Below are 13,642 nucleotides of genomic sequence, written 5' to 3' on the forward strand. Positions count from 1 at the left end.
AATCGATACAATTTTCCAATTTCATATTCGGCACTATAAACGATAGCGATTTTGAATCAAAATCAACGATCTGCTTAAGAAACATTTATTACAATGTATGTATGTATTAAAAAGCAAAAAAATATATATTATTAAATATTAATTGGCATATATTAACATGTTTTGCCTGGACTTGTGGAATTTTCGCAGCCGTTGAGGGCATTTAAGATTATCGAAGTTTAGGGGTAGAACGTCCACAGACAAGCAGGGAAACCCACTACATGTTTCCAAAACTCAAGAAGGTGTTTAGAAATAAAATAAGTATTCACTCATAGAATCATCGTATTTATGCTAATATTTTGATAACAGCTGTATATATACATATGTACGACATAGAAATGTCTCGTCAGTATTTAATTACATAGGTATAGCTGTATTATTAGCCTAAAAATGTGCAAATGATTTATGAAAATACCTTGTATGTTAAAAAAATTTTCGTTTACAAATCGTTTTACCGTAGCTGCATGAGTGCCATCAATGGTATTCTAAATTTTTGTACAAAATGAAGTTTTACTTTTCTGGAATCCACTTCATACATAAGAAGTTCGAACACAAAATATTATATTTTCTAAAACATTAATCACTTCGGATAACATTTTGGATATTTTGCTTCTACCCATAGCAATATCGGTATCCTTTCCAACTGAACATTGGTAGGAACCTTCAGCGAAAAACCTAAGACTTGCCGTCAATTTTATTAAATTAGGTGTGAACGTTTCTCTTCTTAAAGGTATAATTTCGTTAAGTGCTTCTGAAAATGCATGCATACTTAACCGACATCTGGAAACAAACCTGAAACAAAAAGAAATCATCTAAAGTCGACAAGTAGAAACGTTTTAGTAAAACTCACGTGGAATCCGGTGCAGATAGGGGATTAGAATGGTCTCTCAAATGTCGCCTTTCGATTTTACTTTAATAATATCGTTTACAACAAAAATATGGCCATGATAACATTATTTCATTCATGGTTTCTTTAATAAAAACTGTTTAATTTTAAATTATTTAAAATTTTGGACCAACAAATTCTCTTTTATTTGTTTTGTCAAACTGTCACAAAGAAATCAGCTATTTCGAACTGAAATTCGAAATCAAATGAAATCGCACGAATTGTAATTTCGGAACCGAATTAAAATCGCGCGATTTCCAGTACATGCCTGCTAATCTAACCTAGCTTCAGCTGCGTTTAATAATATCAGTATTCAGTATTATACTTTAAAAAACAGTTTATTCATTATAATAAAGCAAAATATAGTTTTAATAATGAATACTTTGTCCACAATAATAATTGTTGGATAATTGCGCTGCACATAGCCAAGGCATGGCGTCCACCAAATGCGTGCATTTATCTTCACAACATTCCATAACTGCTTCGTGTTTCGTGGATTCTCTTTCGTTGCAGCTTCCTTAGCTCTCTGCCTAAAAATACTCACTTTGTTTAAGGTCAGTTCATTGCGCCGACCAGCGCATAACCTCAATTCCATCTAAAGTAAATACATATTTTGCCCACTTGCTGGCATACTTAGAGTCGTTGTTTTGTTGATAGACCATTTTCAGCGGTTTTTCGGATGGAGTTGTTTTGGTCAAACGTTGATTACGGGAATGTATTAAAGCATTAGCCAATGGGTTTGGGTGATCACGGAGTTTAGATATAAATTTATTTCTGCTGTCCTCTACTAATTTCTTTACCAAGAGAATACAAAGGTCTTTAAGGTTATTTTCATTATGCATGTACCATGGTGAGCACGTGATTATGCTAAGCATTTTTGATTGGAATAATCAAGATTGTTCTCAATCGTAGCCGCGAAAAAGCCACATTTCGTCCGTTTATTTTAGGATTTGGTTGCCAAGTCTTGTTTTGATTTGGTTTGCAGTATCATGGGTTTCGACAGCACATCTGACCAAATATTCTATAAACTTAAAGATTTTTCCTTTTTTAATCATATTTCGGTTTGTGCCTTTGTTCTTGCATAGAAAAAACTAAATGTAATAATTTCATTTATTTAAGTTTTCATAGGCCACTGGATATTATTTCGAATAGAGTTGTATATATGGTGGTATAACATTTGAGATTATACGGGTGAAGACACAACACAAATGTTGCAGGAGCTGCTCGAAAACAAATCGAAATACACATACATCTGTGCATTTACACAATGTATTTGTACAAATAGTTGTATTGGTTAACTGCAAATATACATATGTATGTTTGTATACTTAAAAATTCTTATATGCGTAGTAAACTAAAAAAACATTAGACTTCATTTGAAACCAAAGAAATAATGTATTTGTTAAGCCTACTAAATCCACTAATAAAAAAAATAATTTTAATGCACAAACAAATGAATTGATATATTATTTTAATGTAATATTTCTGGTTGTTCGAATCAAAGTAGTGTGGGTTATAGGAAGAAGTTGGAAATTTATGTTGAAATCAAAACAATTTCGATGACATTGAACATGAAACTTATACATTGCAAAAAATTATGTATCTTTAACGCTTCAAAAATAAAAACATAAAAATCACAATAAGCATATATAGTTGAACTGCCATAACTCGAACTGCTATAACACGAGGTGCTCTACAACTCATACATTTGAATTGGCAATAGCTGTCAAATTTCATACAAATTAACTGTCATAACTCGAAGTCTCACTAACTCGATTTTTTTTTGTGGATTATGCTGATTCGAGTTAGCGAAGTTCGGCTGTATATCCTTTTCGTGCCATAAGTTTCATCTACATGAACATAATATGGTTATAAAAACGATTTTGTTGTTGTAAAAGTAAACACGTAATGCAAATTAAGCAATTCCGCAAACAAAGTGCAATGTTTTTCCAGCTAAACCACTTATATACATACTATTCATACATAGCTCGTGTGTGTGTTCTAGTGTTTAGTGTTTTAAGCAGAGATTTATCCCTGGTTTTAAGTTCCGAACATGTGTAGCAGTATGCAGTATACTCAGTCTTATAGCCTATTACATACACTCTTCCACACTTAGCGCAAATCGTCAGCTCACCTCAACCTTCATACAGCAACAACATACGATGAGTAACGCGACAACAAAGAAACAGTTCAAATTATGTAGGACCAAAAAAAAAATTGGATTACATAAAAAAAACAAGAAAAAAATGCTGTTTACATAACATTAACATTAACAAATTAACCGAAAATGTGCTGCTTTTTTATATTTATGCAAATACCATTTCTATACAATCTATGTAATTTTAGTGAATTTCAAAAACTGTTGCGCTCCTTTCTTTGAATTAAAAAATTTTTTTTTAACTATTTTCTATTACCTACATACACACATAGCGCCAAAATATATGTACCAAACACACACACGCACACATACATATGTACTTGTATCATTACGATTTCAAATGAATGAATTTAAATTTAAATGTTTTTTATTTTTTTATTATTTTTTTTTATTTTTTGTCCATTTTGTTCTACTTGATCCCCACATTTTATATGTACTATAACTGCTGTGTGTGTAACAAATGTAATGTAAACAAGTAAAATGCATAAATTATAGCGCATAAATAATGGGTAATCAAAAAAAATGTTCACTATTAAAAATTATTAAAAATATTAATATATAAAAAGCTAAACCGAATCAATTTAAACAACAAACAACTAAAATGAGCGTAAATAATTAAACTAATATTTGAACAACAGCTTTTTACTATCACAACACCAACAATGCAACTGTTTAAACCTAAATGAACCTGTTTCTCCAAATATGTTTCTTTCTTACTTTTCTTTTCCTTTTGAAGGTTATAGGCGGTGAATTGCAAGAGCGCTTGATTCCGGTACCCTACAGCAAGAGCAACACTGATCAAGCTGTAAGCTTTCCTCTTTATCTTCTGCTGTAACTAAATTTACTACTGTTTGTGTTGCAACTCAGTTCAGTTTAACATTTTGCGTTTGAAAATTTCATACCACTTTTTTAACCTAAACGTTTTCTAAAATTGTTTTTTTGTTTTTTTTTTTTCAAAATGTGCCACCATGAAAAGTTGCAGACAAATGCGTTCGTTTTTTGTTTGTTCATATGTTTCAAATGTTTAAAATGCAAAAAAAAAAATAATTGATTTTGCAGAAAAAAGCTTTAAGAATGCACTAAATAAACCCCCAACAACGAGCGCTACTTAACTAAAGCATACATTTACATTGCAAAATTAAAAAAGCAAAGCCACACACAAGTGACCACTTAGCAAATAATTAGATTACAAAAAATTACAAATATTATAAATATTATTATATAACTCTACTCTACATATCGTTAACGTTTTGAACCCGGTTAGTTGTAGTACTATAGTATACTGCCGCATGCCGCAGATCGCAGTAAAACAGTGTCAATTCAAATGGCTTACTGTTAAAAAAACAGATTTTAAGCTTTATTTCACAATTCTCCGGCGCTTTAAGCCACACAAAGTTTTGTTATTGTAATTACAGTTGAACTTCCATAACTCGAACTCTTGAATTGGCAATAGAAGTCCAAATTCATACAAATTAACTTCCATAACTCGAAGTCTCTCCAACTTTACAGTTTTTGTGGATTATGGCGATTCGAGTTAGGCAAGTTCAACTGTATATATGTATATATGTACATATGCCGTTCAAACTAGCATTTCAACGCACATTAATTTTGTTTGATTTTCTACTGGGATATTATCATTGTAGGTACACTGCGCGTCAATAGGTTAGCGCCCGCCTCTCAAGCATGCTTGGTTGATACCAAATATTATACATAGTATTTGTGTTAGAGCTACACAATTCTTTAAGCAATTTGCCTAATAAGCTAAGAAAGTACACAATACGATTCATTTTAATGTTTTAATGAATTAAAAACAAAAACAATACAAGAATTCTCTAATAAAAATTGAGTAATTAGCATAGCACCCCGCTTATGAAAAGTCAGACTTAACATTTTTAATTCATAATTGCATGTTTCTACTATAAAATAGTAATGTGTGGTGCCACCTTCGTTGACAACAATTTCATACAATTTATTGGGGAGAGCACCATATATTTTTTTTAATAAAATCTAGTGTAATGGTTGACCAAATGAGTCCATTATTTCCGTTTTGGTAGTATATTTGCGACCATGCTCCTACAGCTTTCTAATCAACCATGCCCAAACGTTATCTATAATATTTAGGTCTGTGGGGTATGACGGCCACTCCAGAACACCGCCATTTTGGATATGTATGCATTGTTGTGTTGTGCATGTCATTTGACCAGAATGTGGTCCTAATGGGGCCTCTGGGCTTTCGTAAATAAATTTATTCTCAACCGAAAATATGAGATAATGCCACTCTGTAGAACGCTCAACGTGTTCGAGCAAAAGTTAGGTGTATTTCTTAACGCAACGTATTAAGAGGTGGTTTTTTCTTAGTTTCTGCCCTTTAAACGTTCAGTATTCTTAACCATCCCTTGTTATATAGTTGATTTGCTCGTTTTAACACTATGTTTTATACTCTCTCAACAAAGTTGCTAAGAGAGTATCTCGTAAACTACTTAAGCTATGTCAACCAAACTTTCTAGAGTCGTTTCTTCTAGGTACTACCTTATACAGTCCATAAATGGAGGAAATCGGATTATAAGCACGACCTCCCATACAAAAGTTATGTTGAAAACTACTAAAAATGCTTCCATTCAGTAAGGGAAAACACTAGATACCTTAAATTTCATTATAAAGAATGTACGGAAGAGCTGCCCTCAAATTGGTAAATAAAATTTTAAAAGGGTGTGGCTCCGCCTACTTATGAGTCAAAAACCATATCTCTGAAACTATTCGACCGATATCAATGAAATTTGGTTTGTGATATTTTCCTTGCATTCCGATGATATGCTGTAAAAATAGGCCAAATCAGTTCACATCCGCGCCTACTTCCTATATATTTTTGAAGTCGACCTGAATCGTTTACTTTACATGATATAAAGTAGGTACTAATGAACATATCGGAAAAGAACTTTGCATAAATACTGCATTTATAGTGTGGCATCGCCCTTCTAAAAATCGGACATAAGTTTTCAAGGCCCCATATATCGAACATGAGGGCCTCAGTGCTTCTCATTTTTTTAACCGAAAATATGGGTAAGTCATAGGGAATATCTTTCTTTTAATAACATGTCTCCGTGCCTAAAATACGTGAAATCGAGTCATAATTTCACCTAACTTCTATTTACCTAATATTATGGTTTCCAACATTTAATTAATTTTATACCATATATGTATATGACGAATATGTGGGTCAAATTGTGTGTGATATTAATGAAATTAAAGAAATAAATTGCGAGAGTATAAAATCTTCGACTACACCTGCACTTAGCACTTCCTTACTTGTTTTTCTTTAACTTTTACGGAGTAGTCGTGAGAGTTGGAAGCTGACCTCCAGTCTGCTGCCGTAAATACATGATAATTGCCACCTTTGAAGATCCCTTCATAAGTTTCTTTATTCCGTAGAAAATTGGAAATTCTTTTTCTATGTCTTAACGTTTTTTCTGTAATTTTATGCAAAAACAGTCTTCGCTTTTGGATTTTTCCTCGACAGAAAAAACAATTCTTCCTAACAACACAGCAAAAGCATTTATGGGTACTACTACTGTTAGAGATAGATAATCTGTCGATTTAAAAGCAACAACAATAACGAACTTTCATGCCATAGAAAAATAGTTCAGAGCAGTTAAAATTTAATCTAGTGACCCCCTGATGACGCGCAGTGTATGTGCTTTAAGAATTTAACTTTGGGTTGTAGAAAAAAAATTGGCTGTTACTGCCACGAAATAGCAAACATTAAGTTTTATAAGTGAAATGTAACTAGTGCCTTGTGGTGAGCAACGGCGTTTCAGCTTGGGTTTCATGGACACATGTAGAACACTGCTTTATATGGTATAAGATGCTGGTATAATGTGTGTTCGTAACGGCATAAATCTATGTACGTATTTATTCACAGTGTGCATTAGCGAATTAGACACAATATACATACATGATTAGTAACAATTGATTTATCACTTTACCGTTCCCATTTCTGTTTCCAGATGTTTAAACTAACCAATGCTTCACCGTGTGTTGTACACTCTAATAAAAGGCTTATGTTGATTGTCATTCCTTTTTATCTTATTTTACAAGTGTTATTTAAATGTCTGTATAGCTTTTCTGTTTGTACATATGTATTTACTATATATATCGCTTACTGCCACTATATTGTTTGTAGACTTAAGCATTACTAATACACATACATAAAAAATTACTTAGCACCATAGGAAATAAGCAATAACAGTAGCGAGTTAGGGAGTGGGTAGGGAGTTACCTCTAGAACGGTTATATGCTGACAATTTCAATTAATTGTTTTCAAAGCGACAAATTTTTTTTAATTTTTGATAAATTAAACATATAAAATAATAAGAAAAAGTTAAAAACTATAATTTATAACGGCTGTCCATATTTAGCATATTTTCAACAGTTTTGACTCAAACAAGAATTATGTATTAACCCGTTATCTTTAAACTTTTAAGTACAGCCTTCCGTTGAAGAGAATTTTAGTACTATAAAGAGAATAATTTTTTGAGTGATGTGCGTTGAAATAGAGCCAGCACTGTAGAATTTTTTTAATCAATAAATATCAAGAAATTTTGTTATTTTCTCAGTTTTTTTTTTATTTTTTTCAATTAATAAATTTCAAGAATTTACTTTTTTCATTTTTTTGGAATTTTTTAAATCAATAAATTTCAATAAAATTAGTTTTTTTTCGGTATTTTTTTCGGCCGTTTTCGCTCAGTACGCCTGCCTTGAACAGAGTTAAACAAAATCACATGGGTTTGATTTGACCAAAGCATTCTTTCGCCACTTACTATCTGAACAATCTTCGGCAAATTTGATGTCTGTCTGTCCGTCCGTTCGTCCGTCTGTCCGGGCAACGGATAACTTGAGTAAAAATTGAGATATCTTAACGAAACTTGGAACACGTATTCCTTGGCACCCTGAGGAGGTTCCTTTCGAAGATGGGCAAATTGGACCATTGCCACGCCCACAAAATGGCGAAAACCAAAAACCTATAAAGTGTTATACGTGGGCTGCTATATATATTTCTGGCCTAATAATGAAAATAGGAATATTTATCAACGAAAATGGTTTTATTGTTTTTCAAAATATTCTCCATCAAGATTTATACCCTTTTGCATGCGCTCAAACCAATTTTCGAAGCACTTTTTTGAGCGATTGTCAAATTGTGCGGGATCCAACGAGAACAAACCTTTTTTTACGGCCAGCTGTTCATGCAATATCGAATGTATGCTGGTGGGAGAAATGCATAGGCATGCCTCTATCTGAAGGTATGTTACATGACGGTCTGCATTATCAATTCACGTACGGCATCGATGTTTTCTGGCACAACGGTTGCTTTTGGACGACCTTCACGGAATTCGTCTTTGAGCGAGCGTCGGCCACGATTGAATTCGTTGTACCAGTTTTTCACAGTGCTATAGGATGGTGCTTCATAGCCATACAAAGATTTTAGTTCATCGATGCACTCTTGTCGCACGAAAATGTTCACGAGTTAATTCCATTTTTTGGCCTAGATGAATTTTTTAATTCCCTGTAAATAAAACAATTCACGATTAAATAACAAAACGTTCTGAGTGATGTTATGCTAAAAATGTCAAACTTTCCAATGGAAATGTCAGATTGCACCTGACAACACTTAGTGTTGCCTAGGCCAGAAATATATATAGCAGCCGTCGTAACTAAGCCATAAATAAAGTTATAAAAGTAAAATTTGGAATAAAGGATCGCACTTGGAAGGGGCATACTTGGATTTAATTTTTTTTTGGGAAGTGGGCATGGCCCCGTCCCCAAATCGGTTATTTATTTATCTCACATACCAATGAAGCTATATAAACCAAATTTTCTGTTCGGTTCTGTTACGTACCCCACCACACATCATGAAAATAGTTGAAATTGGATAATAACCACGACCACCTCCCATACTAAGGTTAGGTTGAGAATTACTAAAAGTGGGTAAACTCACTAACGAAAAACGTCAGAAACACTTAATTTCACAGAAATAAAAGCAGAAGGAAGCTGCACTCAGATTTTTTTACAAAATGAAAAATGGGTGTGGCATCGCCCACTTATGGATAGCCATATCTCAGGAACTACTCAACCGATTTTAATGAAATTCGGTATATAATATTTTCTTGACACCCTGATAACACGTCTAAAAAATTGGCGAAATCGGTTCACAACCACGACTACTTTCCTTATAACTCAATTTTGAATTCCATCTGATTCCTTCACTTTATAATGTATATGTAATTAAGGAACCAATGAAGATAGCGGAATAAAACTTTACACAAATAGTGCTTATCATCTCTGGCGTCACTTGTGAAAAAATTGTCGAAAACGGACTATAATTTTTCAAGGCTCCAGATATCGAACATGTTGAACTCAGCGCCTAAGGGTAAATTTTAAACGAAAACATGGGTAAATCTATCAGATAATTTAATGTAATTCAGAGGAAATTGTTTTCTTCTAATAGTGTGTCTCTGTTCCAAAAATTATTAAAACCGGGTTACAACATCTCCTAGCTGCCACATATGTTACTAATTATAGGTTTTTCAAAAATATCATCTCCCAGTTCCCATATACATAATTATAGGTTTTTTTTTTTTTTTAAATACGGTGGGCTTTATTCCACATATATGTATTGGTTAATATGTGAGATATCTTAGTAAAATTCAGTGAGCGTGTAGTGTGCTGGTGAAAATGAATGAAATCGGTTCAGGAATTACCTCAGCCCTCATAAACTATATATGCTGATTTACGTTATTCTATTAAACTTTATGCCGAATTTATGGATAAATTTGTGTGTTATCCAATTAAAACTTTTTTTAATAAATTGCGAGAGTATAAAATGTTCGGTTGCAACCGAACTTAGCCTTTCCTCACTTGTTTTACATTGACTTTGGTCCGAAACTGGACTTGCCGCGCAACTTTTATTTTCAATTTGATTTTGATCACACGTCCAAATAATACTGCTTCTTAAGAGTAGAGATGGTCACAAACGTTTCCTTTTTCACCTGATGCTATTCGCTTTTACAAAATCGCACTGGTTTTGGATCTTTTACCCCTATTTTTGAATTTTTTTTTGCATTTGCATTGCATTCTAAACAAATTTCATAGAGCAGCCAACTACCAATTTCCGCCCACTTTCCGTTTGGTTTTCAATTTTTGTAATGAATAATTTTTATCAGTTTTCGGTTTTATATCTGATTTATATGAAACATCACGATTTAAATCAAATGTAGAAAATTAATATGGAAAAGAAGACCGGTAATGGTGGCTCTGTATCCCCAAAGAGACAGTATGGCGTCCATCAGCCCTGGAATACTATTAAGGTTTCTTAACGCAACGGAGTATGGAGATGGTGTATTGTGATAATAGGTCTTAGGTCGCAGTGCTTTCATCAAATCGTAATCTAATCTAATAAGTTAACTCATAGAGTATTGGATTCACAAAAACATTTAAATGAAGTAACATCGCCAGCGATTGAATTGCTTTATTTTAATGCATATCACTGTACAGCACGATCATTATTTCGATATTCTCCTTTCAACAATATATTTTTAATATATTCGATATTATAACTATGAAAAAATATTAAATTTTAATATTTTAAACATGTTGCGCTGTTTAAAAAAACCAAAAAATTAATGTTAGAAATTTTCAAAAATTGTGAAGCCTATCTAACCACTTAAATTAGAGGATTTTTGTTTAGTTGCAAGTAATTATACAAATATACACAACTACATTGTGTCAATACAACAGTTAGCTACTTCGTTTTAAAATGTACAGAAAATATTAGGAGTTTGTAAAAAGGTATATTTAAAATGATTGTAGCTGTAAAAGCATATGCATATATACATGGGCTACATATTATGTATACATATACCTATGTATATTCACATATATATATTGACATAATAATGAATGTATGGTTTTTGATCCGCTACATTTAAAGCCTATTGCTATTCATGCATTTTGCCATCCGTACAAAATGACTGACATCCATAAATACACGCTTGCATAATGCAAAATGTTGCGTTGCATGCGTGTACTTACATTTCTGAATTTCTAAACGCATGCGGACAAATTAAAGCCGTTAAAATAACCGTTATCAACATGTGTATGCGTCTGTGCGTTGTGGTGTTTGCAATTGTGTGCATGTGGAGAATGTTTTGTTGTACGCCGTTTGCTCTACAAACAATTTTTTGCCAAAAATTAGATTTAATAATGCAATGCATATTTGTTAAAATATCGCTGTTATTGTTTTGTGATTGTTTTTGTTTGTGTATTGTTTGTACAATTTAAAATTATTGTATTTTTATATGCTTTTAACTATATAAAACTAAACAAAAAGCAATAATAATATATGAAATTTAAAATTAAAAAAAATAAATTACAAACAGAAAAATTTAAAAATTAATTAATATAATAAAAATTAATTCAATAATAAAAATATAATAAATTATTGATAACGTTCATAAAAATGTAATATTGGTGAATAAAAAGTAACCTTATTGAATTCGTTGCAAATTGTATATATTTTAATCGATCATTATTTAAATGTGAATATATATATACTTGCATATATATGTATATAACATTTGACAACTTTTTTTATGTCTTCTTTTCGCACTACTAACCGTTTGCGTCGCGCTTTGAATGTGTCATTATTTGCGTTTTTTGTGCATTTGTGTTTGTTTTATAATTCAATACGTTGATATTCCGAGTACCTCTACCTCCGACAACGTTAAACCTTGATTACTTTCTTTACACATATACAATTTCTATTTGAATCTTATTTGTTTTTCTCTCCCTATACGCCTTTGAAACGACCAACAATTCCACTGTTGGAATAAATATGAACGGCTCACACCCGCGCGGCCACACACCCACCACACACATGCACCGTACAATGAAACAATGCATGGACATGGTGGCACGCGTCTAACTTCGATCGCTGATTGTGCGCGCCCGTACTGTTGACCCCATCTACCAACGGCTCTCACCTAAATACAACCAATCAACAACCATACGACCGACTGTATACAACACCACCACTTCTATTTCTTGATTTCCTGCGTTTTTTTCCGTTTCTTTTTCTCCAACTCTTTCGCAAAACTATTCTTTTGTATTTTCATTTTCTATGTATGTCTGACACAATTAGATACGCGTGGTGAACGCATTTCGTCAAGGACTCGATGGCCGTTACAGTGAGCACACCAACACTTCCTTGGCCGAAGTTTTGCGCAAACAATCATCGTTGAGTAAACGCCTATCAGAGACTTCATCCATAGAGTATGCCGATAATATACCCGATGAGTTGACGATACCTGAAATCGATGTCGAGCGTCTATCATCGCACAGTCACACAGAGACAGCAGTTTAAGAGAACAACAATAACAAACAACAAGGACAACAACAGCAAGAAGAAGGACAAGCCAAAACTCATACACTGCAACACCTACATCTGAATGAATGAATGAATGCAGCAACACTGAGAGTTCACCAAAAAACGACAACAACAGCAAATGCACAACAACAACAATAATAGCGAACAACATGGCAAGTGCAATATACATACATACATATATTATATATTAATAGTTATTTAAACAGCACATAAATTTAACTGAGTTAGCAAAATTGTGTTACGTGGAGGCGTAAGTGTGTTTAAGGAGAAGAAAAATTGTAGTAAAAGTGGGAAAAATAATGAAAATTTCAACTAAATTCTAAGTTAAACTTAATACGCAGATATTTATTTGTAAACCAAAGTCAGAAAGCATGCACCAGAATGCAATCAAATTAAATAGAAATACACAATAAATGAATAAAAATAAATTTAATAAAAAGTAATAAGTATATAAACAAAAAAATACTGGTAGAATAAAATTCAATCAAAAAAAAAAATTAAATTAAATTTATTAAATAATAATAATAATAATATATATTAATGTAAAACAAATAAATTAAATAAAAATCAATAATTATAAATGCAATTAAATATAAAACAGTAAGAAATAACAGAAGCTAAGTACTTAACAAATAATAATGTCAACTTATAACTGTAACCGAAATACCAATAACATGAAAAGCAAACTGCATGCATCTAGTAATTGTAAAACGAAATTCAAATTCAAATTCAAATATTTGTACATGTTTTTTGCCAATGACAACCGAAATTCGTAACTTTTAAGTTGTTCTCCACAGCTCTTTTATATGATGATCGAAAATAATGCCTATACAAATAGTTTGTATGTTTACATGTAAATAACTTGTAATTTCGAATCAGCAGTCCTTTCTATATATATTTTTTAAACATATTGTAAGTGTGCAAAAACTCTTAATAAACATACGAATTATAAACAAATGTATATGTATTGTGTATATTTTTTAACTTAGATATGTTTATTTTGTAATTTAGGACTCGATTAAGTGTTTTATGCTGATTAGCTACATACATATATATGTATATGTACAAGCACTGTGCTTTTTTAGTACATCAATATTTTTACATGGAATTTCGTTCAGCT

The 13,642-nt window shown here is 32.2% G+C and overlaps 1 protein-coding gene across 9 annotated transcripts in view; it reads left to right on the forward strand.

Moving 5' to 3' along the window:
* Positions 1-13,483, forward strand: part of LOC105219003 (plasma membrane calcium-transporting ATPase 2) — a 91,715-nt gene extending 78,232 nt beyond the window's left edge. For 4 of the 9 annotated variants that reach the window (XR_008472113.1, XR_008472115.1, XR_008472114.1 and 1 more), the window contains one exon: positions 3,820-3,887. Coding sequence is in view for 4 of the 9 variants with exons in the window: in XM_011194922.3 (XP_011193224.1) it covers positions 3,820-3,888; positions 12,277-12,498 (291 nt within the window). In the remaining 5 variants the exon portion in view is untranslated. Of the gene's footprint in view, positions 1-3,819; positions 3,889-12,276 lie in introns of those variants that run through there. The other 5 variants (XM_011194922.3, XM_011194924.3, XM_011194925.3 and 2 more) reach the window with 3 other exon arrangements.
* Positions 13,484-13,642: the final 159 nt, after the last annotated feature.

This window comes from Zeugodacus cucurbitae, chromosome X (assembly GCF_028554725.1).
Source record: "Zeugodacus cucurbitae isolate PBARC_wt_2022May chromosome X, idZeuCucr1.2, whole genome shotgun sequence".
Classification (NCBI taxonomy): domain Eukaryota; kingdom Metazoa; phylum Arthropoda; class Insecta; order Diptera; family Tephritidae; genus Zeugodacus; species Zeugodacus cucurbitae.